Here is a 25,058-nt window from a genome sequence, read left to right on the forward strand (position 1 = left end):
AGGTCTCACTCAGATCATTTGTCAAACGTCTTTGAAGGCATTGCTACTGCGGTATTGGAAGAAAATGAGTCTCTCAGCTTGTGATTTTTTTCAAAGAGCTTCTCGGAAGTTTTCATCTGTGAGATAAATGGTCGAAGTGGCGGGCTGGTGAGTGAGAGGAAGGAAGGAAAAACAGAGTCTGGAGCATGAACCAGTTAAACGGGCAAGAAAGCAACGCCGGAGGTAGAAACCATCTGAGCTTGGAAACACACCATGGGACAGGCTGCACCAACAGGGCCATCAGGGCAGTTGTGATTTATATTGGGTATGAGCAAAAGACTGCGGGTTTTTAGCAGGACTGGGAAAAGAATGTTGAAGGCATAGAAATGACCTAAGGAGCCTAAATCTCTCTTCAAAGTAGATGTAGGCACCTACATTGTTTTTTCCTTTAAAGACCTTTTTCCCTGGCTTTCAACAGTGCAGGCACATGCCGCAGCACAACTTTTAGCTCCTGCAGTGCTGAAGGAAAACAAACCAAACAAATTGAACGGTCCTTCTGAAACTCTTTGGTTTGGGATATAACTGAGTAAAATATTTATCATACAATTCCTCCCCCAAAAGGGGAAGAGAAAAACACTAGCTGAAGCAAGGGGGAAAGGATCAGACACAGGATCTTTCTGCTTGGTTTGGTAGAGCCAAACAGGATTCCAGATGCAAATACGTTGGTGTTTGCAAATGAACATCCCACTGTAATTTTGTTTTCTAGGAAGAGCGCTCTTATTTCATCTTTTCTCAGTCTTGTGCTGAGAATTAATGAAATATCCCAGAAAACTCTTACATTTCAAATATAGTCTTATGCCTTTCACTCTCCAAGAAAACAGCTTTTCAACAATTAAAAATGAGAAGAATTCAATTCGAGCCAAACTGAAAAGCATATCTCATTTTATTTCTAAATTTCTTGGCAAAAAATCAAGTCTTTCCAATTAAAGTTTAATTCTACTTTTGTATCAGTACTATTCTGGGGAGAGAGTGCTTGGAAACCAGAGTTTGGTCCACCAGCCCATGCTACTGCATTCCTTCTGCACAGCTAGAGCAGCACCTCCTACATTCGATATTAGAATATGAACCTCACGCATGTACTAGATATCTGCTTACCATGTATCATTTTACCTCTTTTCTTGAGTTTTTTCAAATCCTCTATCAGAGATGCCATTCACTTTTCAGCTGAATATTTCATTCAGGAGCAATGGATTCTTTTTTTGGATAAATATCTGTCACTGCCTCCTATCAGCAGTAATTAAAGTCATATGATGCAGCCTTCAGCGTCACAAGTGATGAGCGGTTCGTGGCTGTTGTTGATGGGTAACAAATTCTTTTGGGGAAGGAGCTGACAGTCACTGTACTGACATAAAGCACCCCCAGCTCCTGGATCCTCCTAGGACAGAGAGGCCACTGGCACCCACCATCACGCTGTTCCTGGGATGCAGCAACTCATTCTGTTAAGCAGGAGACACTGATGCTGGAGCTGGCAATGCCACCTGGCTTACTAAGGTCACCCTCACCCTCAGAGCAATCTTTCCCCAGCCCCAACCTCCTTCACCCAGCACTGAGTCCAGAAAAGCTCTGTTTTTTCTTGTTCAAAGGTACTCTGACCTTCCAGCTCCATCTCACTGACCTCCCACACCAGCCATCTCATGCTTACCCATCTAACCCAACCCACCTCCTCCTGCCCAGGTTGCTTTTCCCATCACTCTGGCTCTGTATTGGACAGATATAAATATATATCTGTCCATATATATATATTTATTTAAGCTTAATTGCCTTACATATTTATGCAGAAGAGAAGGTGGTTGTGACACCCAGCCATTTCATCACAGCTCAGCCCCCAGAATACCATGTCCCAGGGACTGCCAAAAGGAAAATTAGGCCCCCAGAATTCCCACCCTGCCAGTGAAAGGAAAACCTGGATGCAGCTCAGAAATGCTGATAACTTGCTCTGTCACTGTTTCTCAGGCTAAGATCCCATCGTCTCTTAGCTGCAGCTAAGCTCCTCCAGCACTCAGGAATGGGCAAACCTTATCCTTACCCATATCCTACTCCTGTTTGCAGCATAGACATGCCTTAGGTATGTCCCCACGTCAAGGTAAGGAGGTGGAGAGGCTCCGTCTACTTTGGATCTCAAAGCATCCCTGGGAAACTGAGTGGAGTGACAATCACCCTACACACAGTACATGTTAAACTTAGGCACAGTGCAGCCAGTGAAACTGGAAATTTATTAACTGCGTTCTCTTCAGTCTGCACCATACATCCATACGCCGTCATATGCACCAGACACCCTCCCAGCCCCGGACACGCATGCACAAGCCACGCAACACAAACCGCACAGGCATTCCTGCTCTCTGTCCCCAGCACTACTAAAGACCCCAGCTTGGGCTCCAGAGCTAAAACGTAAGTCAGATCATGGAGGCCAAGCAGCAGTGACAGTGGTTCTCATTTCCATTCCAGTTCAGTTCAGCATCCTCAAGAAGCAAAGCCACATACGGGCACTGATAGTGGATTTCATACAAAGTAATCAGAACGCAATAATATTCTCCCCAGTAACCATCCTGGCAAAAGGCTGGGAGATGTTGACATAATTTGCATTTTTATAGTTCCTGAGCAGCAGAGCAATGATGTCGCCCTGTTTTGACTAAATAGACAAAGAGAGATGTTTTGTTCCTTCCTTGAGTGTGGAAAGATTAAGCCCAATTACACGTTTGCTCCATCTCCCCCCATTTGTACATACTGATTCCACCTTTGTTGAAATTGCAGAACCATCCCACAAGTTATTTAAGGTGGGCATTAACAGAAAGCAAGCATCATCGGCATGAAATGGAGGGGAATGCCACCCGCCAAGGGGTATTATAAAAATTTTTTCTAGAAGGGTTGAGAGTAGCAGTGCAGAGGAGGTTCACACTGTCCCAGGAGGCCCCACAGTCCTGGTCCCATCCCCAAAATAGTTCAGTGTGCCAGCATTAGCACACCCAGCCTGCAGGCGGTCTGGTTACAAAAGGAGCTTGCGTGCATCATTGCATCCCCTTTTGCACTGTTTGAGAAGAAAAGACAGACTCTTGTCCCTAGCACTGCCAGAGCATCCAAGCACTGTCATGATAGGATGAGAGGAAACGGCCTCAGGTTGTGCCAGGGGAGGTTTAGTTTGGATATTAGGGAAAATTTCTTCACCAAAAGGGTCATCAAGCCCTGGAACAGGCTGCCCAGGGAAGCAGTGGAGTCACCATCCCTGGAGGTATTTAAAAGACGTGTAGACGTGGTGCTTTGGGACATGGTTTAGTGGTGGACTTGGCAGTGCTGGGTTAATGGTTGGACTCAATGATCTTAAAGGTCTTTTCCAACCTAAATGATTCTATGATTGTAGGCCACTGCAGGGACCCATGAACCACCTCCCCATGGAGATCACACTTGGGGCTGCAGCACCTCCAGGAAAGACATGGCAAAAACACGGTCAGTATTGATCACCCAGTTGAAAAGGATGAGCGCCCATCATCAAATCTGCTGCTTTCCAGTCCAGAGGGAACCACAATCCAGCACAACCCCTGGGCAGTCCAAACTCCTCCCTCCAAGATTACAGTGGGCTTCACAAATCAGGTTCTGTCCTTTTTTCCCCCCTCATTTTTGCTGTGCATGTCCTCAGACAACCCAGATCTCTGCAGTTCCTTTGCCAGGGAGAAAATTACGATGTCACTTTGGCTGTCAGGCTTCTGGCTTGGCATCAGCAAGCAGCCAGATAAGGAGGGGAAGGAGGAAGAGCAGGAGAAGCAGGGAGGGGGAGGGTGAACGGAGCGAAGAGGAAGGCTAGCAAAGGTTTGTGCAGTAAAGTGGGCAACAGCTGCTGCTTCAAAATACGAATGGCAAGGGGCCAACACGAAGGATGGATTTTGCTCTCTGGCCTTCCCACCTGGAGGGAAGAAAGAACGGTTGGTTGAGTGTCTGGAAGAGAAAATTAAAGTCCAGGTGGCAAGGCTGACTGGAGGCAGCCCGCATTAACCTGGCAAAGGTTCCCCAGCTCCCTAAGAAAACTAACCATCCTTTGCCACCCTTAAATCTAGTTTGGGGGTGCTGAGCAGTGAAGTTGGGATCTACACACAGCCTAAAGCTGGGGTTGCAATGGGGAGGAATGGATGGACTTAGTAGGACTATGCCGGGCTCAGGAAACTGACTCCCACCCGGCATGGTACCTCTCCACCTTTCTCTAACCCTCTGGGTTGGGCATTTGTGCACAAGCAGGTCATGCCTCCAGCTAGCACTGCTTAAAAGCACAACCCTCACCTGCACAGAGAAAAGACCAAGGGATGGCACAAGCTGGGATGATGCGTCCTTATTCCACCTTTGCAGGGGCTGAGTTCTGCCAGTGCAGAGGACCTCTCTCTGCTGACATCCTCCCCAAAGTACCTTTCCCACAGTCCCTGAAAGCTTCCTCTCCACCAGCTGCAGCACCCCAGCATCAGTGGATGGGGATTACTTGACCCACTGTGTAAATATCATTTGCCTGCTCGTGCATCATGAATCTCTCTTGCTTTAGGCAAGGCAGAGCACAGACCCACTTCTTTCCGGCCTTCCAGGTGATTTATTTAAGCTCCTGTCAGCCCACTAGGAAAGAGGCTTTGCTAAGGCTTAGCACATGGCAACAGCTGCTCCTTTTTCCACATCTACCCTTCTCCTTCCACAATTTGCCAAAGTTTCTCTCTACCCCACTCTTTCTCTGTCTTCCAGAGGTTACCAGCCTATAGATTTCCCAGGGACCTGTGGTTTTCTAGGGATCTGATCAAGATGCCCAAGAAAAGTATGTTCAGCTGGGAAGGTCTTATGGGTTTCCCTTTTTACTGTAGCACATTGGGGATTCACAAAGAAAAGAGTGGAAAAGTGCAGGTGAAGGTGATTCCTTCCTGTCTTCTTTCACAACTCACTTGTCCACAGACAGGTTCACCTTGTCTTCATCCCTCAGGTATAAGCTTGACCTCTATCCCTTCTTCTGCCACTGTGGTACCCCAGGGAGGTAGGAAATAAAAGGAAATTCATGTATATTCCCCATGATGGACTTCCTCTAGAACTTGGTCCTACCTGAATTGCATCCCACCATTTTAAAAAAAGTCCTGCAAAACAACGAGAAACTCCATTTTCTTAGGGTGAGAGCTGGCTTTATCTGCTGTGTCCATTCTTTGCTCCACCCTGACATGAGGAGCCAAAGACATTTAAGGGTAGTTAATGGCTCTCTGGGCAGTGTGGCCACATGCTGCCAGGGTTAGCTCATTTTTCACTCTCCACCCTGGAGGAACTGAGCTGTCACCAATTAACACCCCTTTTCTCACACTTCCCACCAACTTCAGTAAAAGCAGGAACAGATACTGTTGGCTTTGTTTTTCCTGTCCAGATGAAGACAGAGTCTGCTAAATTCTCCCAATTGCAGCCACATCCACAGCTTAGCAAATTGATCTAATTTTCCACAAATGCAACAGAAAGATGTCTGAAAGTGCAACAAGAAGCTGACCATCATTAAGCAAGGAGGCACAGAGGCAAGGACCAGCTTATTTACCCATCATATCAGCTTCTTCAAAATAAAAAAAGAACACTAGTGTGATGTTTATGGGTATGCTGGTTTTGGCTGGGGTAGAGTTAATTTTGTCCACAGTAGCAGGTACGGGGCTGTGGTTTGGCTTTGTGCTGAAAACAGTGTTGACAACCCAGGGATGTTTCCGTTCCTACTGAGCAGGGCTTGCACAGAGCCAAGGCCTTTCCTGCCTCTCACCCCACCCCACCAGCGAGGGGCTGGGGGGGCACAAGGGGTTGGGAGGGGACACGGCCGGGACAGTGACCCCAGCTGACCCCAGGGATGTCCCACACCACATGGCGTCATGCTCAGCACATAGAGCTGGGGAAGGAGGAAGGAGGGGAGGTTGGAGTGGAGAGGAATGGAGCCCTGCTATCCTGGGGATGGCTGAGCACCTGCCTGACCATGGGAAGCAGGGATTTAATTCCTTGGTTTGCTTTGCTTGCACACGTAGCTTTTGCTTTACCTGTTAAACTGTCTTTATCTCAGCCCATGAGTTTTCTCACTTTTACCCTCCTGATTCTCCCCCCCATCCCACTGGAGGGGAGTGAGAGAGCAGCTGTGTGGGGCTGAGCTGGTGGCTGGGGTTAAACCACAACAATGGGATGGCTTTGGCCTTGAGTTGTCCAAGGGCCTCCATTGATCAACCAACATGTTCCCATGCAGGGGAGGAACGCAACACCAAACACAAAGCTGGTGAGGAACCTGGAAGTGCAGTGGTGATCACGGTCCAGTTGGGATGAGTGCAGATAAATCCTCCCACAGCAGAGGGGCTAATCCAGGAAAGGGATCCACTGCCCTGGAATAACTTGCCCTGCAGAATGGAAAGATTTGAATAGCAGGCAGGTGGTGAGAAATCCAATTTTTTTGAACAAGCAGCAAATGGGAATCGTTCCAGAGATGGCACTGGCATGCTGGCTTTGGCCATGGGGTGCAGCAACTCTGCTGTTAATAGTACCTGGATTTTTTCCCCCCCAGTTTAGTCCCTGTCTTCTGTAGATGGGATATTAGCCCTAAGTAACAAGCACTGCATTTTCTGCTCCCACCACTACCAACTCCTCCTAGGATTTGGGAAGATTTTTCAAGCAGCCCATTTTTGTCATTAGCCACTGAGAAAGAAAGGTTAGTTGCTTCTCTCCCTGGGTTGCCACGGCTTGAAGGCTGCACACGGAGGCAGCAGGCACAAAGGCACCGTTGGCAGCAGCTGCTTTCAAGTGCCACCGAAGCTCAGTGAAAAATGGGGAATGAGACTCACTAATTAGACAGATAGTTAACTTAAAGCCTCTCCACAAACCTGCTTTGCCAGGGTGCTTTTGTTGCCCTCCTCAGATGAAGATCACCCCTGGTGTAAGAGCCTGCATCAGGTCTGTGCACAATTTCATCCTGAATTTGAAAACACAATGAGCACACCAGACCCATGTAGGTGCATATTTCCCTCTCCTGCCTCCCAGTTTACTAACCCCTTTCCACCTCAGCAGGACCTCTTGCCTCTGCCCAAGCATTGCATCTGATCCAACAGTGAATTTTTAAATATCTGTCCCATTCGACCCAAGCAACTGCCACATTCTGCCACTCATGAATGTTTTTGTGCAAAACCTAGGCATAAAGTTCCCCTTCTCTGAAGTGGGAGTTTTGTGCTTGTAAATCTTAACCCTACTGATACTCAGTTTTCAGACTTCACCGGGTTTTCAGCACCTCTGTTTATGATTTCCCTGCCCGGCCTCCTGAAGAGAAGCCCCATGCATTCCCCATGAGCAACGGGGAGAAATCCCAGCAGCAAGTCCAAAGCTAGGACTGGGTCAAACATGCTTATCTACCTTTAAGAGGAGGGCTTACAATGGTTTCCCAGCTCCAGATACCTGGTTTGAGAGATGCATTCAGATTCACACCTTGTGAGTTTGGATCCTCTCCTTTTTGAAACGTTTCTTATCAGTAGCAACAACAGCAAGGAGACCAGGGACATCTGCCCTGTGGTCCCAGCGGTCCAGCACGGTCAGACCCCAGCCACCTCCAAACCAGTAGCCTTGACTGGTGTGACAGCTCCTGCAGGTCACAGCATGGATTTCTGCCCAACCACTCACTTGCCAGGGGGGTTACAGCTTTGCAATATCCTATATTTCAGGCTACTGGTTTCACACAGTCACTGCTGCATCTGTTTGGCAGCCAGGACAACCTGCTCTGCTTCAGGTGTCTGGTGCATTGATACCTCCCCTGAGCTGTCTGGGCTGCTGGAGTCATTACCGGAGAGCACTCATCATGGTTTAAGTCATGCTTTGATGGTGTAAACGAAGGAAAGTTTCTCCCTACTTAAGAAAAATGGGGTCATGACCTGCTGGAGACAGCAAAAGCCACACCCCACCCGTGGTCTTTGGTGAAGACACCTGGAAGAAAGCCCTGTCTTTGCATTACAGCTCATGTCCTCCACATCTCCAGAGAGACATGGCAATAGGAGAACTCACACAGCTTTAACCCCACCAGCTTGTGCCACAACCACATCTGTGCCCACCAGACATGTCTATATTTCAGTAGAAACCAAAGGGATTTAGGAGAATTAGCAAAATAACATCCCTTCTCTTTCTAACCAAAGCTGGGGATTTTACAAAAAATTTTCTTCTAATTGGCTTTCAATATGATGTCCTCCAAAATCCATGGAGTACCCTGGGAAAAGAATCCTGAAACGCTGAGGTCTTGCTGAATTTGAGTATCAAGTACCTTTCCGAGCCGCCAGAACCCGCTCAGGTCTCTAAAAAGCTGGCCTAGTTAACACCAAACGTATTAGAAAATCCTTCCCTGCTGAAACAGGGCTTAAATGGCAGCATTTCTGCACTCCTCAGTGGCACCAGGGATGGTGATTGTGGGGCAGGGGTGTGGCGAGAAAAGCTCTATGATTAAGTGATTGAACTGAAGAAAAACCTTCTTTTGGACCTGTCTGAAAGGTGTACTTTTCAATTTTTCACTGGCAAATCATTTGAACAAAATAAGCCCATTTTGTTTACTTGAGAACTTCTTTCCATTTAAAATAAATACTTCTGTGTTTTAGGTTGAAGTGAAGCAAGTGAAATATTGTTTCAAATGGAGACATCAAACTGTTTGGGGGGGAAAAAAGAAGTAAATTGAAGCTTTTCTTTTTCAAAATTGTCTGTTTTGGTTATTTCAACCCAAACAACAAACCAAGATTGATATAAAACCACAGCATGTTCCTGGTGACCTGAAAATGATTCTTTCAGCGTAAAAAGTTCCAGGTGAAAAAGTTTTCCTGGCTCCAGCAATGATTGATTCATGAGCAGAATTAGGATTTAAAGCTTGGGCCACACAGTTTAATCCTCTCCCCCCAAACCCAGTCAAATCCTCTTTGAACATGACTGGGGTGGAGGAGAAGGGGGAGCAGAGAAATCTGCAGGGGAAATACAAGAGCAGCCATAAAAGGCTCTGGCATCCACTTAACTTGAAAATGAGAAAGAAAGCAGTGTAAGACCAGGACAATTAGATCCTGAGCAGCACAGACCTTTCCAAAAATGAAAGACAGCAGGGAGAATTAATGGGTATAAATGCAACCCAGTAATTAATAGATAAATGGCATTAGAGAGTTTTCTAAAGGGGAAGACTCTAACGTGACTTATCTTCCCAAAGGCAGAAGAAAATTTCTCCCTCCTTTCACCTTGCAGATAAGGGATTTCTCAGTTTTGAAGCTTAAGAGGAATCTGGAAGTTGAAGACAAAAGAGAAAGGAAAAAGCCCCATTGGCAGGAGGGACAACACAGGGGGCTGTTGTTATTGACTGAGCTGACGAAGCTGGAGAAGAGCAACCTGCAACTATTCACGACCGAGTAATTCCTCTTGCAAGGGTGGGAGCAAAGTGAGGAGAAAAATGGGAGCAGGAGCAAACTGAGTCTTGCTTCAAAGGCAACAGGATTATACCTTGTAGGGAAGAGGGGAACCCAGGGGCTGGGCTGGTCCACAGCTTTCTGCATGAAGCCCTTCACCTTCCCCACTAAGCCATGGGGCAGGTCTGCGGTGCAGGACCACTTCTGTTTGCTGCAGCTGCAGCTTCGCAGCCAGCCCATCAGGCATGTGCATTGCCCCTCTTGGACAAGATGAAGCCCAGCTGTGGGCTCCCCATCTCCTCCCCTTGCTGCCTCCATGTCAGCTGTAGGCTCTCATCCATGTTTCACCCCAGCCAAGCTGCTCAAGCCAACCCCACCACCCCAGCTCATCTGCAGGGCCCACCATCTCCAGAGACATCCTGCAAGCAGCTCCATCACCGCAGGTGCTCAACAGTACAGCGATGATTTTTTTCAAGGCTGAATAAGCCCAGTAATTGAGACACTTCCCTCCTGCCCTGCTAGACACTTATTATTAACAACCACATTGAATCCCTTGACGGGATTAGCTGATAGATGGGAACACATAAATTTCAGTGTCTAAGTGTAGTTGTCTATGCTCCTGTCACAGCCAGCAGAGACCAAAGGTTCAGTTCAGCTGCCTGAAGTTAGGTACCTCGTGCTATCTGAGACACCCAAAGTTATGCAGTCTTCTGGAGCAGCACAGAGAGGACACATGAGTTACACCAGGACATCTACATAGGACCTAGATGACTGGTCTCAGGAGACACCAGCTTCTCAATAGCTAATAGCTGTCACCGTTAGTCTTTTTAATGTGTGCTAAACAGGAAATCCTCTCCGTGCCAGCAAGATATGTGTGCCGTGACTACCCAGCTTCCTCCAAAAAAGACCCAATTTGGTTTAAGAAGGAGAGGCAAAATTTGGTCAGAACAGCTGGAGAAAAGGAGCTGCCCTTGCTCATGGTCAATCCAAATGCAGTGAAGAGGCACAGCTGTTTATTTGATTCATACCAGCCTTGTGGGCAGGAGGGTAAGAGTACAGTGAGGCCAGGCCAGATGGGTCAGCAGGGATAGGACAAGAGCCAAATTCTTCTGAAGAGCTGCCTGTACTACAGTCCAGCTCTGTGGCTTGTGCAAAAGCCTTTGATCATCACGTGGAGGCAGCTCTGCACAGGTTTATAAACCCACCCATTAAGACCAGCTCTGGAGCAAAATCATTTGCTGCCACAGTGTCATCCCAGCAGAAAACTTGGCCCAGTGATTTCAGTGAAGCAGCCAGGTAAGTCCTAAAGACTAGCAATTTCAGAGTGGCTTGCAGAACCATCTCCAGGGTATCACAGACCCTGTCTCTATTTCCCATCCCCGTTAAAAGACTTTTAGGCTGGAGAGCTGGGCCCAGGGGAACCTCAGGGAATTCAACAAGAGAAAGTGCAAGGTCCTGCCGCACCAGGCTGGGGGTGACCTGCTGGAGAGCGGCTCTGCTGAGAAGGCCCTGGGGGTGCTGGGGGGCAGCGAGGTGACCCTGAGCCAGCACCGGGCCCTTGGGGCCAAGGGGGCCAGCGGTGTCCTGGGGTGCATGAAAAGGAGTGTGGCCAGCAGGGCGAGGGAGGTTCTCCTCCCCCTCTGCTCTATCCCAGTGAGGCCGCACCTGGGGGGCTGCGTCCAGGTCTGAGCTCCCCAGGTCAAGAAGGACGGGGAACTGCTGGAGAGAGTCCAGGGGAGAGCTACGGAGATGCCCAGGGGCTGGAGCATCTCCCTTGTGAGGAAAGGCTGAGAGACCTGGGCTTGTTCAGCCTGGAGAAGAGAAGGCTGAGGGGGGATCTCATCAATGCCTATAAATATCTGAAGGGCGGGTGTCAGGACGATGGGCCGGGCTCTTTTCAGCGGTGCCCAACGCCAGGCCAAGGGGCCACGGGCACAAGCTGGAACACGGGAAGTTCCCCCTGAACATGAGGACAAACCCCTTCCCTGTGCGGGTGCCAGAGCAGGGGCACAGGCTGCCCAGAGAGGCTGTGGGGTCCCTTCCCTGGAGACATTCACACCCCGCCTGGACGCGGCCCTGTGCCCCTGCTCTGGGGGTGCCTGCTCACGCAGGGGGTGGGACGGGATGAGCTCCAGAGGCCCCTTCCAACCCCTGCCAGTCTGTGGTTCTGAGAATCTGACTTTTGCAGATGACTTGGAGGTAGGCACAAGCGCGAGGGGTGCTGTGTGTCTGGAGGGTCCATTCTGTTGGACCTACAGAGTTGAGTTGTCTGACTGACCCTGTCCCTAACTAGGACCTACCTCTGCCATTCCTGCAGGCTGTACTCATGCAGGCTTCCCCCCTCAACCATTCATGAGGGGGTTTTGTGCTTGGAAAGCAAGCTAGGGCTGTGAGATGGCAAAATGCATGCCCAGGCCTTAGAATCATAGAATCGTTAAGGTTGGAAAAGAGCCTTAAGATCATCAAGTCCAACCCCTAACCTATCACTGCCAAGTCCACCACTAAACCATGTCCCCAAGAACCACGTCTACATGTCTTTTAAATATCTCCAGGGATGGTGACTCCACTGCTTCCCTCGGAAGCCTGTGCCAATGTTTGACAGTCCTTTTGGTGAAGAAATTTTTCCTAATATCCAACCTAAACCTCCCCTGACGCAGCCTGAGGCCGTTCCCTCTCGTCCTGTCCCTGGTGACTTGGGAGCAGAGACCGACCCCCCCCTCACTCCAGCCCCTCTCAGGCAGCTGCAGAGAGCGAGAAGGGCTCCCCTCAGCCCCCTCTTCTCCAGGCTAAACCCCCCCAGCTCCCTCAGCCGCCCCCCAGCACACTTGTGCTCCAGACCCTGCCCCAGCCCCGCTGCCCTTCTCTGGACACGCTCCAGCCCCTCCAGGCCCTTCTTGTCCCGAGGGGCCCAAACCTGAGCCCAGCATTCGAGGTGGGGCCTCCCCAGGGCCGAGCACGGGGGTCCCATCCCTGCCCGGCTCCTGCTGGCCACACCAGGGCTGACACAAGCCCGGGGGCTGGTGGCCTCCTTGGCCACCTGGGCACTGCTGGCTCATGCCCAGCCGGCTGTCAGCCAGCACCCCCGGGGCCTTCTCCGCCGGGCACTTCCCAGCCCCTCTGCCCCAGGCCTGGGGCGTTGCCTGGGGTTGGTGTGACCCAAGGGCAGGACCGGGCCCTTGGCCTTGTTAAACCTCACACAAGTGGCCTCGGCCCATGGATCCAGCCTGTCCAGGTCCCTCTGCAGAGCCTTCCTGCCCTCCAGCAGATCAACACTCCCACCCAGCTTAGTGTCATCTGCAAACTTACTGAAGGTGCACTCGATCGCCTCATCCTTGTTCCTACATGGACATTGGAATTTAACTAGGACATGTTTCTGGTCCTAGGAACTAAAAAGACCTTGGCTTCCCCAACCCAGGCACCACCTCTGGTCCCATGAGCTGGTGATGGTGAAGTAAGGCCTACGACTGGAAATGCATCAAGTATTTATCTAACACCTTAACTCTTCCCAGATCTGTTCCTCCATTCCCAGTCCTGTTGGGTACCAGGCAGACAGAACAGTACAGCAGCTATTCATTCTTGTCATGAAAATAGGTGTAATCTCCAGCCAACGTGCCAAGCCAATTCAGCAAAAACCTGCACAATTGCCCTGAGCTGAATCAGTAGCCCCCCAGCTTCATCGCTATAACAGGTCATCTGCTTATCAAGGAAGAGCTGAAATCATTCATAGGACGCTTGTGGTTTCACTGTCCTTGCGATGGCTTTCCTGAACTCTGTCCAAAGCAGAGACATGTCATTTAGATTCTATTAAAACAAAAGTGCACGTCTGCACACGCAGGAAAAGAAGGAGGGAAGGGAAAAGGAGGAAGCTGGATGTCCTTGAGGTCATGTAATCTAACAAATCACGGAGAAGCCATTAGCACCATGAAATGACAGGAGGCAAAACAAGGCAGAGCGTTAAGCTCCCGGCTCTACCAAATCCATCAGCTGCCCCCCTTATTCTGATGGTGTGTCGGTGCAGTGTATAATCATCAAAATTGGTATTCTGCTGCAAATCACCCATCTCCTGCTTTCACTCCAGGCTGAGTTTTGCTGGTCATTAGGGATCAAGGAGAAAGTACGGAATCAACCTCACATCTGTTCTTGCACAAAGTCTGCTTGGGCCTCCTTCATCAGCAGAGCAAGGAAGGAGGGCCCTACATGCAATAACTCCTGTGTGCTTGCAATGAGGACAAATAACTGGGAGAGAGGCTTAATCAGCCCTGGAGTCATGAAGTCTTCAAGTGTGATGCTGTTTTGGAGGTGGATGGTGGCAAAACCAGCAGTGTGATAGATCTTCAAGGCCTTGGGGCTGTGTCAGTGTTTGGCAGAGTCCTCGTGTCATTTGCAGAACTGCAATGGCAAAAAAGTGAATCACCACCATCACAGCTGGAACAATCCAACCCTAGAAGGTCGTGTAACCCACACACATGCACATATAGGTGTCACTCAGGGGAGAGGGGCTGAAAGGGGCCCTGAGGAGTCTTACAAGGAGGGACTGGCTCTTACTCAGCATGGGACTTGTCCCTCCATCTTAGGTCAGGTTTTATAAGACTCCCTTGTTGAAGCTAACAGGGATGTTAGAATTGACCAGACATTAAGTGCTATCACCACTGACTTTTGCCTGGAAATCACAGGATGTCCTGAGTTGGAAGAGGCTCACAAGGATCCCCAAGCCCAGCTCCCGTCCCTGCACAGGACACCCCAAATTCACACCATGGCTCTGAGGGCCTTGTCCAAGTGCTTCTGGAATATCGCCAGGCTGGTGCCGTGATGCCTCCCTGGGGAGCCTGTTCCAGGGCTCCACCACCCTCTGGGGGAAGGACCTTCTCCTAACGCCCAGCCTAACCCTCCCCTGGCACATCTCCCTGCCATTCCCTCGGGGCCTGGCGTTGGTCACCAGAGAGCAGAGACCAGCACCTGCCCCTCCTCCTCCCCTCGGGAGGGAGCTGCAGAGCGCCATGAGGGCTGCCCTCGGCCTCCTCTGCTCCAGGCTGAGCAACCCAAGGGACTTCAGCCACCCCTCGTACGGTTTCCCCTCTAAACCCTTCCCCAGCCCCGTGGCCTCCTCGGGACACTCTCCAGTACCTTTATACCCTCAATGTCCTGCGGCGCCCAATGCTGCCCACAGCACTCGGGGTGAGGCCACCCCAGCGCGGGGCAGAGCGGGACAATCCCCCCCCTCGCCTGGCTGCGATGCGGGGCTCGGTGCCCCCCAGGGCACAGCTGGCCCCCTGGGCTGCCAGGGCACCCTGATGGCTCGTGTTCAACTTGCCGTCGGCCAGAGCCCCCAGGTCCCTGCAGAGCTGCTCCCCAGCCCCCCGCTCCCCAGGCTGTCTGTACAGCCAGGGCTGCCGCGCCCCAGGGGCAACACCCGGCACTTGCCCTTGTTAAACTCCACACAGTTGGTGACTGCCCAGCTCTCCAGCCTGTCCAGGTCTCCCTGCAGGGCCTCCCTGCCCTCGAGGGTGTCAGCAGCTCCTCCCAGTTTTGTGTCATCAGCAAACTTAATTAGTGTTCCTTCCAGTCCTGCATCCAAGTCATTTATGAAGAGATTAAAGAGCGCCGGCCCCGGGATGGATCCCTGCAGAACCCCGCTAGTGACCAGCCGCCAGCCCGATGTGACCCCATTTCCTATGACCCTCTGAGCCCGACCCATCAGCCCATCGCCCACCCCCTGCATTACGTGTTTATCCAGCTTGTGCTGGGCGTTTTGTCCAGGAGGAGCCTGTGAGAGGCAGTACCGAAAGCTTTACTGAAATCCAAAAAGATCATATTGACTGGCTTTCCTTGGAAAGAAGGGGAAAGGTTCTGAGCAGATACTCTAGACAGCTGATGGAGGTGCTTTCCAACCAGCATCTTTGCAATTCTTGGGGATGGATGAAATTCACGTTCTGCAAAGCAAGAGAGGACCTTGTCCCATCCAGAGGGTCACACAGCTTTGCAGCACAAAGGGATCTCCATCAGAGGCAGCATTTGTCCTGGGGTTGTTGCCAGTAACCCCATGGTCATTCCTTGGCTCTCAAGGAGAGACCAGCATTGCAAGCTCTACTTGTGCGACTTCCAAGGACCTCTGATCTCTGCAGTTAGCAAGGTCCAGGTAGCAGAGTTCAGACCACGTGTGAAGCTGCCAAGACCATTTCACAGAAATAAGGGCCAGCAGGTCTCAAAGCTCTTCTTGCACCAAGGTTTTGTCTGAATAATATTAAAGATCCAGCACATGGGCACCCAAAAGGGCAGTTATGCCACTTTTACTTGTGCTTTTTCATCCTCAAGCCCTGCCACAAGATATTCCCAGTGGGCTGCAAGTCAACTGAATAAGACAGTGTCATCTGCGTGTTTGGGATGGACCAGCCTCAGCTCTGCAAGTCCTGGAGAAGATCCTGACCACCTGCTGGAAATACAGCAGAGCTCAATTTAGCTATACTCAAGGGCCTGTTCTCTAACAAGGCAGAGCAGAAAAGGAGGGCAGCCACTTCCCATCCCAGAAATCAATGTGTTCAAATTTTGAAGTTTAATGGAGTAAGTTCTCCAGCCAATTGTCTGGTGCTTTTTTTTAAAGTATTGTGTATGTCACTCAGTGCCAAGGATTTCAAAGAGTGCCACTGTTGATTTTCCTTTGTCATTAACTGCCAGGTTTGGGGGGTGGTTCAGAGCTGAGCCAGAGGAAGATTGGAAGCAAAGCTGGCTTGATTAAGACTGTGTTTTGAAACCTTTCTGCATCTTGTTTAAATTGATTTCCTTCTGCTTCTGCTCTAAATGGGGAAGGAAAAAAAAGAAGAGCTCCATCCATGGGAACATCAAAGGGAACTGAGCTATTTTCACTGCTGGTATAAAAACGAAAAACATGCAAATGCCAAACTGCACGACTGATGCTAACAAAGTGCCCTGCAGAGACAAGGCACAGGAACAGACAATAGTACCTTGACACAGTCCTGAGGTGCTTGCAATACAAAAGCTTCAGGCATGTAAAACCCTCCTGGGAAAGACACTGTTGAGGAGACTGTTCTGAAGAAAAATCATGACAGGAATGATTTGAAACTCAAGGAATGACTAAACTTTGTCTTGCAGTTATAGCTTTTCTTTCTGGAAAGGGCAAACAGGGGGCGGAAACCCAACAAAGTGAAGCAGAATAAAAAACTAGTTGGAAAAGCCACCTGTTCTTTTTTATGCCCAGGAGAAAATTAGGTTGTTTATCCAAACTGTGGCTCATTTTGGATTCACTAAGCAAAGCCAGCAGAATGGCTGGACTCTGGCCTTTGGTCACCTCAAGTCCAATGGAGACCAGGTACCTCCTATCACGTGTTCCCTCGATGACACCTGTACCTCTGTCCTACGTGTTTGATCTGACGTATATACTCAGCTCAAGTCCTGCCCAAACACACATATCTATGGCTGGAGACCTTTGCACAGCAGGACCAGCCTTGATGGGGCCTCCATGTGAGAGCAGGTCTCAGGCCCTGGAGACCCTCTATTTCAGTCTTACCATGGTAGGTCCTGTCCTGAAGTTGTAAGCTCTGCCTTGCCCTTCCCCTTGTGCTTTCTGCCCTTCTTCATCTTAGCAGAATCTTGCTGTGAATCCAAAAGGGTAAATTCACACCTTGCTGGAAAATTAGTCCAAAAGCTGTATCGAATTGATCCAGTCGGGAATCATAGGGTGACTATTCATAAATGAAAGGGACCTTGCAAGGGTGCTAACATTTTCTTGTTCCTTCTATATACCACTGACCACAGGAAAAACTAGCTTCTCATAGTGAAAGGAGATGTTGTCGCCAGGGACTCCTCATCTAGACATTCAGAGGTACCTCTTAGATCAGTCCTTTTGCACTAATGTTGTCTAAGACGACTTAAGGACTCTCTTCTTTTCTCTACCAACCACAGCCAGAAGCAAGGAGGGCCTAAAATGGACCATCTTTGGTTGAGGAGAGCCACAGAGATGAAATATATTTCTTATTAGCCTAGTCCCAAAAGCTGCATCTGTACTCGTGAAGTGAACAGTGGGCTGAACTCAAGCTGCTGAATTGTTAGTCCTTCCTGGCACACGTTTGGCCTTAGCACAAAGCACTATATGATTCTTACATGGGTCAGCCACTTATGTGGCCCATGAATCATCCCAGCAGACAGTTTGCTGATGGCCACTTTGTTTTGAAGGTAGGAGAATTTAATAACACAGATGAAGACTGCTCTGTGCCATTGGCCTCAGGACCCCCAAAACATTCCCAAGCACATTTTAATCTACGAGCACAGACATGACCGAAGTTCCTTGCTCTGCAAGCCTAGGGATCACACAGTGCATGAAGTTCCCCAGTCACAGGAGGCTACTTTGGACTGAAAGAGCTTCTTTATTTATTTTTGTGCAAACCCAGTAAAGATAAAATGATCTCTTTACGACAAAAATTTCATCTTGTACTTATTTCTTTAAAGCTCCTTTGGGTACCAAAGAAGTGGCAGCAATAGCAATAAACAGCCCTCTGTCCCTGGGCGAGTGTCCCACCAGCTTTCCCTGTCCAGGTAGGAAGGCTGGCGAGCAACATCCTGACCTTCAGCGTTTTGCTGCAGGCAAGCACAGTGGAGGCGTGGGCTGGCAGGGATGATAGCAAACTCAGCCATTCTGGGCGCTGTCAGCCCCATTCAGTCCCTGGCTAGTCATGACTGTCCTCTGCAAACACCTCACAGAATATCATCAGTGGCCAAGGTGTAAAGGAGGCCAGGAAAGAGCTTTGAGTTGTCTTGCCCAAGGCAGTAACTTGGTTTGTCTTTGCTAATTAGGCCAGAACAGCTCCTCCTTCATTTATCTATCTCACCTGCTGGCAAGAGCTGGACACCTGGGTCTCATGCAGGGTGTTTGAAGCCATACTGTGGTGTTCCCACCCCTATTTCTACATTCTCCAACTTCCTAATTTTACTTCTTTGGAATGGTTCGGCTTGATTATCTCAGCTGAGCGTCTGGGACCAAACCAGACACATGGCATATGCTGTCTGATATCCAGGTACAGCCCTGCCTCCACTCACTCATGTTCTTCAAGGGGGATGGCAGAAGCAGTGTCTTTGCATCAAGAAGTCACATCACCACGTAGCCACAGGGCAGGGCTTCTCCTCAGATCCAAACATTGTCCAAACTTGCACTGATTTCTTCATTTATTTCTCTGAGCCAGGATTTAAAACAGGAAGGAAACTTGGAGAGGGAGAGCTGCATCCTGCTTTGACACTGCTGACACAAAAGAGCTCCATCTCCAAGCTTGCTTTGTACTTCACAGCACAGGGACTTGAAAGACACTCACTTCTTTAAGGAATACTTGGAAATTAGAGCGATAAGACATCAGCTTTAGGCAACACTTCAGTGACAGCACTCAACAGGACCTCAGTCTTTAGCATGCGTGTGCATAATATTATAAATTTATTTCTCTCCTTCTCTCTGTATATATAGAAATGTTGACATGGTGAATTAAAATCAAGCTGTGCTTTATACTTTCATATTTTATGGGACCATTCTTGGCTCCAAGGAGAGAACTATCAGCCCCTGAACGACAAGAACGGGTGGAGAGAGCAATTGTTTTCTGCTGAAGACAAATAAAGTAAAAAGAAAGAAAAGGCATTGGAAGATGATGAATGGTTCGAGTTCCTCGGCTGCAGGAGCCTCTTCATTAACTGCTTCACTGCCTTTTTTTTTCTTTTTTTTTTTTTTTTCCCCCATTTGGCTCTGCATACAACTGTCTGCCTGCAGCTCTGTATGCCCACGAGTGCGTTGCCTGTCTGAGGCTGTGTGGTCCCAGTTCAGGTACCCATCCCTCTCATCTCTCCCACTCAGGACACAGCATTAAATGAGAAAAATAAAAATAAGATGGTTTTACATTTTATACTAGCAATGTCACCTAATGCTGAGTCCCAGGGGACAGAGCCTGCCTGGTGCCAGGACACCCACAGCAAACTCGGTGCAAACTTGGTGCACCTCAAAATTCATGCTCCAGGGAGCCAAGGAGGACACTTCTTGTCCCAAGGTGATTTCCCCACTGTGCTCCAGAAAAGCCCATCAATTTCTGAAGCTCACTGGAAGCCACTCAATTGCTAGGGACTGTCCCCTGACCCTTCCATTGCTTGGCCCTTCCTCCACGTACCACTTCATCCCTTGGAAACCCCTGCAGAGCCCAAGCAGGCCAGAAGTCCATGGAGCTGCCATGGATCAGGATCTATCCACTTGCTGTGGCTCTTGCACCCCAGGATGACTGGGCAGGACAGGGCACAGGTAGGACAGATAAAGGACTGATGGCTCCATTTCACAAACTGGGGGGGAACCAAGACATGGAGACAGAGGCAACAACTTGCCCAAGGGCAAGGAGCGCATGCCAGCTTCATCACAAGTGTGGTGGGCAACAGTGACCCCCTGAAATGGCCAAGGAAGTACAGTCCTGAGTTCTTTTGCAAGCTGAGCTTTCTTCTGCTCCATAGGGAAAAGCAGCCAGTCCCAATGAGCACATTAACTTGCTGGGTAGCTATTCTGGGGCCAACATCCACAGAGCCATGGTGTCCTCCCAGCGAGCTAGATCAGTCCTGCCTCAAATGGAGGATCTAACCCAGGCCTAGTGTCTTGGCCAGGTCTGCCTGTGACCAATAGCTCAGTCTCAGGGTGAAATTGCCAGCAAGCAGATGAAGACCGATGTAGCATCCCATCCAGTGCCACTCGAGTGGTTTCCCTGTGGTGTCACATCTTCTTGGCCACCTCTAGGACCAGAATGGACCCAAATGGGCCCAAATGAGCCCTATCAGCTCAGCAGGACCTTTCTCCTGTCATATCACCAGGATGTTTAATTCAAAGGAGGCCACCGTGTTAAAAGGAAGCCTAGGAGATGTTAAAACACCTCCATGCACCTTCCTACACCCCTTAATCATCCCTGGTAAGGATGAAAGCGTCCAGAAAGCCCAGAGGCCTCTACTAATTTCACCGCAAGCTGGATCACAAGCTCTCAGTCTTGCTGTTTGCAAAGTGCCTGGTGTGCAGGGACCTCAGAAGTCTGGGCAAGAATGCAGACAGCGATGAGACACAGCAAGAGAACAGGAGCCGTGCAGAGAAAGATGCACCGCTGGAGATGAATAACCCAAGTTACCCCAGTTTAACTTCTCCCCATTTCATTTGCACAGGACCTGGAGCATGTCAGTGCAGGAGGAAGATGGAGACCAGTAAATCATACCAAAGCTGGAGAAAATATTTGTACCATGGGGAAGAAGGCACAGGAAGATGCTCCCTCAAGGGGTGTGGGCTCTCCAGCACTGGAGGATTGAAGAACATAAGGGCAAATATACCAGGCAGAGCAAAGAGCTGACACCAGGCTCCATCAGGGATCAGCTTAAAATCTGAAAGGAGCTGGGCTTTGCTCCACCTGTCTTCTGAAATGGCTGGATCTTGTAGCTGTTGGAAATTGGACATCAGACTAGATGGACCAAGGGGATGGGCCCATCCTGCCTTCCAGGATGTTACCAGGAATTATAAAATGTTTGCTCCCTCCAGTGTGTACAGTGTAAAGCCATTGAATTCGATATAGGTGCTTTCTCCTGAGCTAGCCAGGAGGTTTTTGTCTTCTTCATTTCAATTTCACAAACTTTGCCGTGTGGTAAGTACAAGTACCACTGGATAAATGAGAAATGTGTATGCAAAGGGACTGCCCAAACCACCAGTGAAGCATTAGCCTGAGCCTCTCAGCCTCAGCCCTTGCTCAAGACCTTGCTGGAGGTGGAGAGTCTCAGCACATGTCCCACCTTCTCCCTTATCTGACCATAGAGGAAACCGTGAGGCCCAACCTCCCAGCAGATGCAGCATTTTTTGGACACTTTTGTTGTGAGAGATGTCCAGGGCAATGCCAAAAAATGCAGATGGGCTAAAGCAAGTTACAGCGCTCAGAGTACTCACTCTGGTGCTGGCCTCCACCTCAAAGTGCATACACGGCAGACATGATATATGAGTTGGCCTATACAGCAGCAAAGCTGGGACAAGCACCCAGAAACACCAAGGTGATGAAGGTAAAAGTGGCCTGAGCCTTTATCCCACACCCAACACTCCAAGCCTTAGGGAGACTGAAAGACATTTAAGTAGCAGATGGGACCATGATGCACATCTCAGTGCCCCACGGTTTCAGTGAAATGAGTGATCCAGGACCACTACCACAGGAGCTTTCCCCTTTCCCCTTCACCAAATACATGTTGTCGGAGCAAGGCTCCATTAGCCAAGAAGGTGCCATTAATGCTGAAGACACGGTACAGTGAAGGGCTGTGGTTTTTCAGCTCTTTTACTGTTGTCCTCCAAAGGTACCCAAACTGGCAGCAGACCCCTTTATAAAGGGGAAAGCTCCACTTGCACAGACTGCAAGCTCAACGAGTCATCAGAGGCACTCAGCAGCTTTCATGGCCAGCTCACACTTCTAATGGATTTGCAGATGATGGATGGGGCAGGGGAGAAAGAGCAAGGAGAAAAGCTCCACTTGAGGATCTGGTCCCTGGAAATCCCAGCAATAATTCAGATATAAGGCTGAGCAGCGGATTTCATGGTCATCTGCTGCCATCTAGTGTCATCTGGACACCCAAAACCCCTCTCTAGATTCGCTAATTTTGCTAATTTCGTTAATCGGGTCTCAAGTCCTGCCCATCCCATGGACCACAGGCCACATCTTATATCTGTGGATGCAGCAGGATGGACATCATCTCATCCACCTGCACTCTCTGTGACCATCTCAGGTTAGACAAAGCCAGCAAACAGACCACTGTGCATCACCCCTAAATTACGATCTTATACCTCTGCTCCAAGCAGGGAGCCAGCTTGCAGCTCAAGGGCAGAGGAGCTGGGTTGGTCTGGGCATGTGGACTGGGAGGGCTGCTCTCAGCACTGCTGCTCTGCCTGGGGGAAAGGGAGTTCATGGGCCATTCTGCACCACAGCACAGCCAATCTGCCTCAAGAAAAATCCACTGGTGCATGCAAAGACATCACCCAGGCAGAGAAAGGGTCTTTGAGAAGAGTGAAAATATCTTTGAGTGCTTGTTGTGCTGCTGAGCAGAGCCCTAGACCGATACAACTTTGCAGGATCCCTGAGATCAGAAATGAGGCTTTCCATCAACTCCTTTCTAGCATAAATAGCTCAAATTTAGACCCCAAATGTGCATGTCTTAGCTGTGCACTGTTGGTGAAGTTTGGGTAGCTGTAGAGGGTGAATTCCCCATCCCTCCCTACTGGCAACAGGAGGAGACAAAAGGAGTGTGTGATGGCCTGGTAGGTGATATTAACGGGCAAGAATCCAAGCCCAGGGGCATCGCGTAAGCTTGATGTGCTCATTCAATTGCTGGTCTCACAGTAAGGTTTTTTTCACTGCAGTGCTGCCATCCCTCACTTTGTCATTAAGGTAAATAGTCTGACCCATTGAGAAAGGCTTTTTCCAACCACTTTGTTATTGCAGCGACTTCTCCAAACCCTCTCTAACTGCTTAACCCTCTGCTAACACCTAGACTGGACAGTAGAAGGGAGGGCATTCACAGGCAGGGAGCAGGGTTTACCCTCTCCAGGAGCTACGTAGGCTCTTCCTCAAGTCTGATCACATCAGAAGTACTTGGGAGATCACTAAAAAAGAATGGGACCTTGGCGAGGTTTGGGGATCAGTGCATCTGAGGATGACCTCAAGAGGTCACTTTCAACCTAAATGACTTTGTGATTTTGTGACTTGTTATCAGAGGAGATGGTGGATCCTAGATCCCACCTGGATATCCGCCAACCAAGTACAGAGGTACCAGCGACGCTTCAGAGAAGACCTTGTGCATGACCAAAGACTTAGAAACAAAATCCAATCATAAGAGGGTAAGGAAAGTTTACATTTAGGCAGCCTTAACCACAACCTGCAATTAGCAGCCCATTCTGTAACACTGGGGATAATGAAACTCCAGAACAGTTTCCTGAGGGTTGTCCCTGAGCCCACATCATGAACAACCTTTACATTGCTTGGACACATCTCAAGAAGATTTGCCCTAGGTCAGATGGGATCTACCCCAGGGTAGCTGACATGTCACACACACTTGGACCAAATGATCCCAGGTTTAAGGGCTCACAGAAGGGGCTCCAGGGATCTGTTTGCACTGGTGTGGTAGGAGATCCAAAGACCTTGGTGTCTAAAGGCTCAGGGAACTTCTGAACAAGAAAAGAGCCAGAGCCAGGGGACTGTAAAAAGCCTTTGTTCTCATTTCAGACCCTGTCAGAGCTGCATGTCAAGTCACAGAAAGTGGCACGGTATAATACTGTGCAGGTAACAGCACCTTTCATCTGAGGATTGTAAAGCCCTTTCAAGACATCAGTTTGTTAAACCTCACAACAACACCCGTGAGGTAGGTATTTCCCCCCCATTTTACAGACGGAGGGAACTGAGGCACAGAGAAAGGCAATGGCTTGGCCAAGGCCTTTGGGCAAGCCAATGACACAGGCAGGAGGTCTTCCTGCTCTTGTTCCCAGCTTGTGGTTCCTTCCCCATTTGGACAGCAGAGTGCTGGCAGCTCACAGAGCTGCTGCTGGGCTTGCCCCATGAGAAAGGAATATGCAGTGTTTATGGAGGGCTCTGGAGACCCTTGAAAGCACCCTGGTAACCAGCTGCCACCAGCACTTCAGACATTAAACCGTTTCCCAGACAGGTTCTCCTTCCAGGTATGACCCCAGGATTGTCACTGGTTTTTTCATTCGCAATCAGGCAGGAGGCCAGGAGGACTCTGAGACCTTGGATCCTTCATGGAAATATCCCAGCACTGTATGGCACAGTCCAAACTGGAAACCACTTTTCTCTCATGGCAAATGTCTCCCCCAAGACAATGCCCAGCATTGAACTCTGGTGGCAATGGGCAGTGGGGGGGCGGGGGTCTCACTATCCTGGAGGAGAAGGAGGAGGTAGCTAGAAGGATATTACACGGCTTTTGCTGCCACTGTCGTCAGCATCTTTCATCAGTGTTGGGTGTTCACTTGACCCCAAGTCATCCCATCCCATCCCATGTGCAATGTCAAGAAGAAACTAAAGCTGGGGGGTAAATTGGCCAGGAAGTGATGCCAGGAGCTGTGGCGGAGTCTCCGTCATGGTAACCCCACTGCCAACCCACCCCAACCCTTAGTTACGTCGTGGTACCAATTTCCCCTCTCATCCCACCCCCTCTACAGTTTTTGTGCTGAATATATATTCTGTCTTATAAAAATAGTCCTCTGGTATCAAAAGACAAATAAAACAAGAGAGGAATAAAAGACCCCTGTCGCCAGCAGCAGTGCAAATCAGGAGAGCCAGCTCGGGAAGGATGGGCTTAAGGTGTCCTTGGTTTTTCACTTCTTCAAGGAGAAGGAGGTTGATTGGACTTTGATGGCCGGGACTGGCCTAGAGCAAGAAGAAAGAGAAAGGAGACAACTCATTTCAGTGCAGAGACCAAGTGTTCACCACCTCCACCACAAGCACCCTTCCACAGCTCGGGGAAGACAGACCAGCTGCTGTCCCTGAGCCCAGAGGAGACCTGGGACTGTCACAGTCACCCGTGTCCTCTCTCAAAGATACAACCCCAAACTGTATTGCTTTGAGGTGTTTTCCTATGGTGTACCCTCAAAACCCTGATAGGACACAG

General features: G+C 49.6%; 1 protein-coding gene across 1 annotated transcript in view; it reads right to left on the bottom strand.

The window, feature by feature from the left end:
• Window positions 1-23,629: 23,629 nt before the first annotated feature.
• ADAM33 (ADAM metallopeptidase domain 33) overlaps window positions 23,630-25,058 on the bottom strand; it is a 32,550-nt gene continuing 31,121 nt past the window's right edge. Inside the window, exon 24 of the mRNA XM_075092240.1 lies at window positions 23,630-24,817. Within this exon, the coding sequence (XP_074948341.1) occupies window positions 24,766-24,817 (52 nt within the window). The 3' untranslated portion in view covers window positions 23,630-24,765. The remainder of the gene's footprint in view (window positions 24,818-25,058) is intronic.

Source organism: Phalacrocorax aristotelis, chromosome 4 (assembly GCF_949628215.1).
Source record: "Phalacrocorax aristotelis chromosome 4, bGulAri2.1, whole genome shotgun sequence".
In the NCBI taxonomy this organism is placed as follows: domain Eukaryota; kingdom Metazoa; phylum Chordata; class Aves; order Suliformes; family Phalacrocoracidae; genus Phalacrocorax; species Phalacrocorax aristotelis.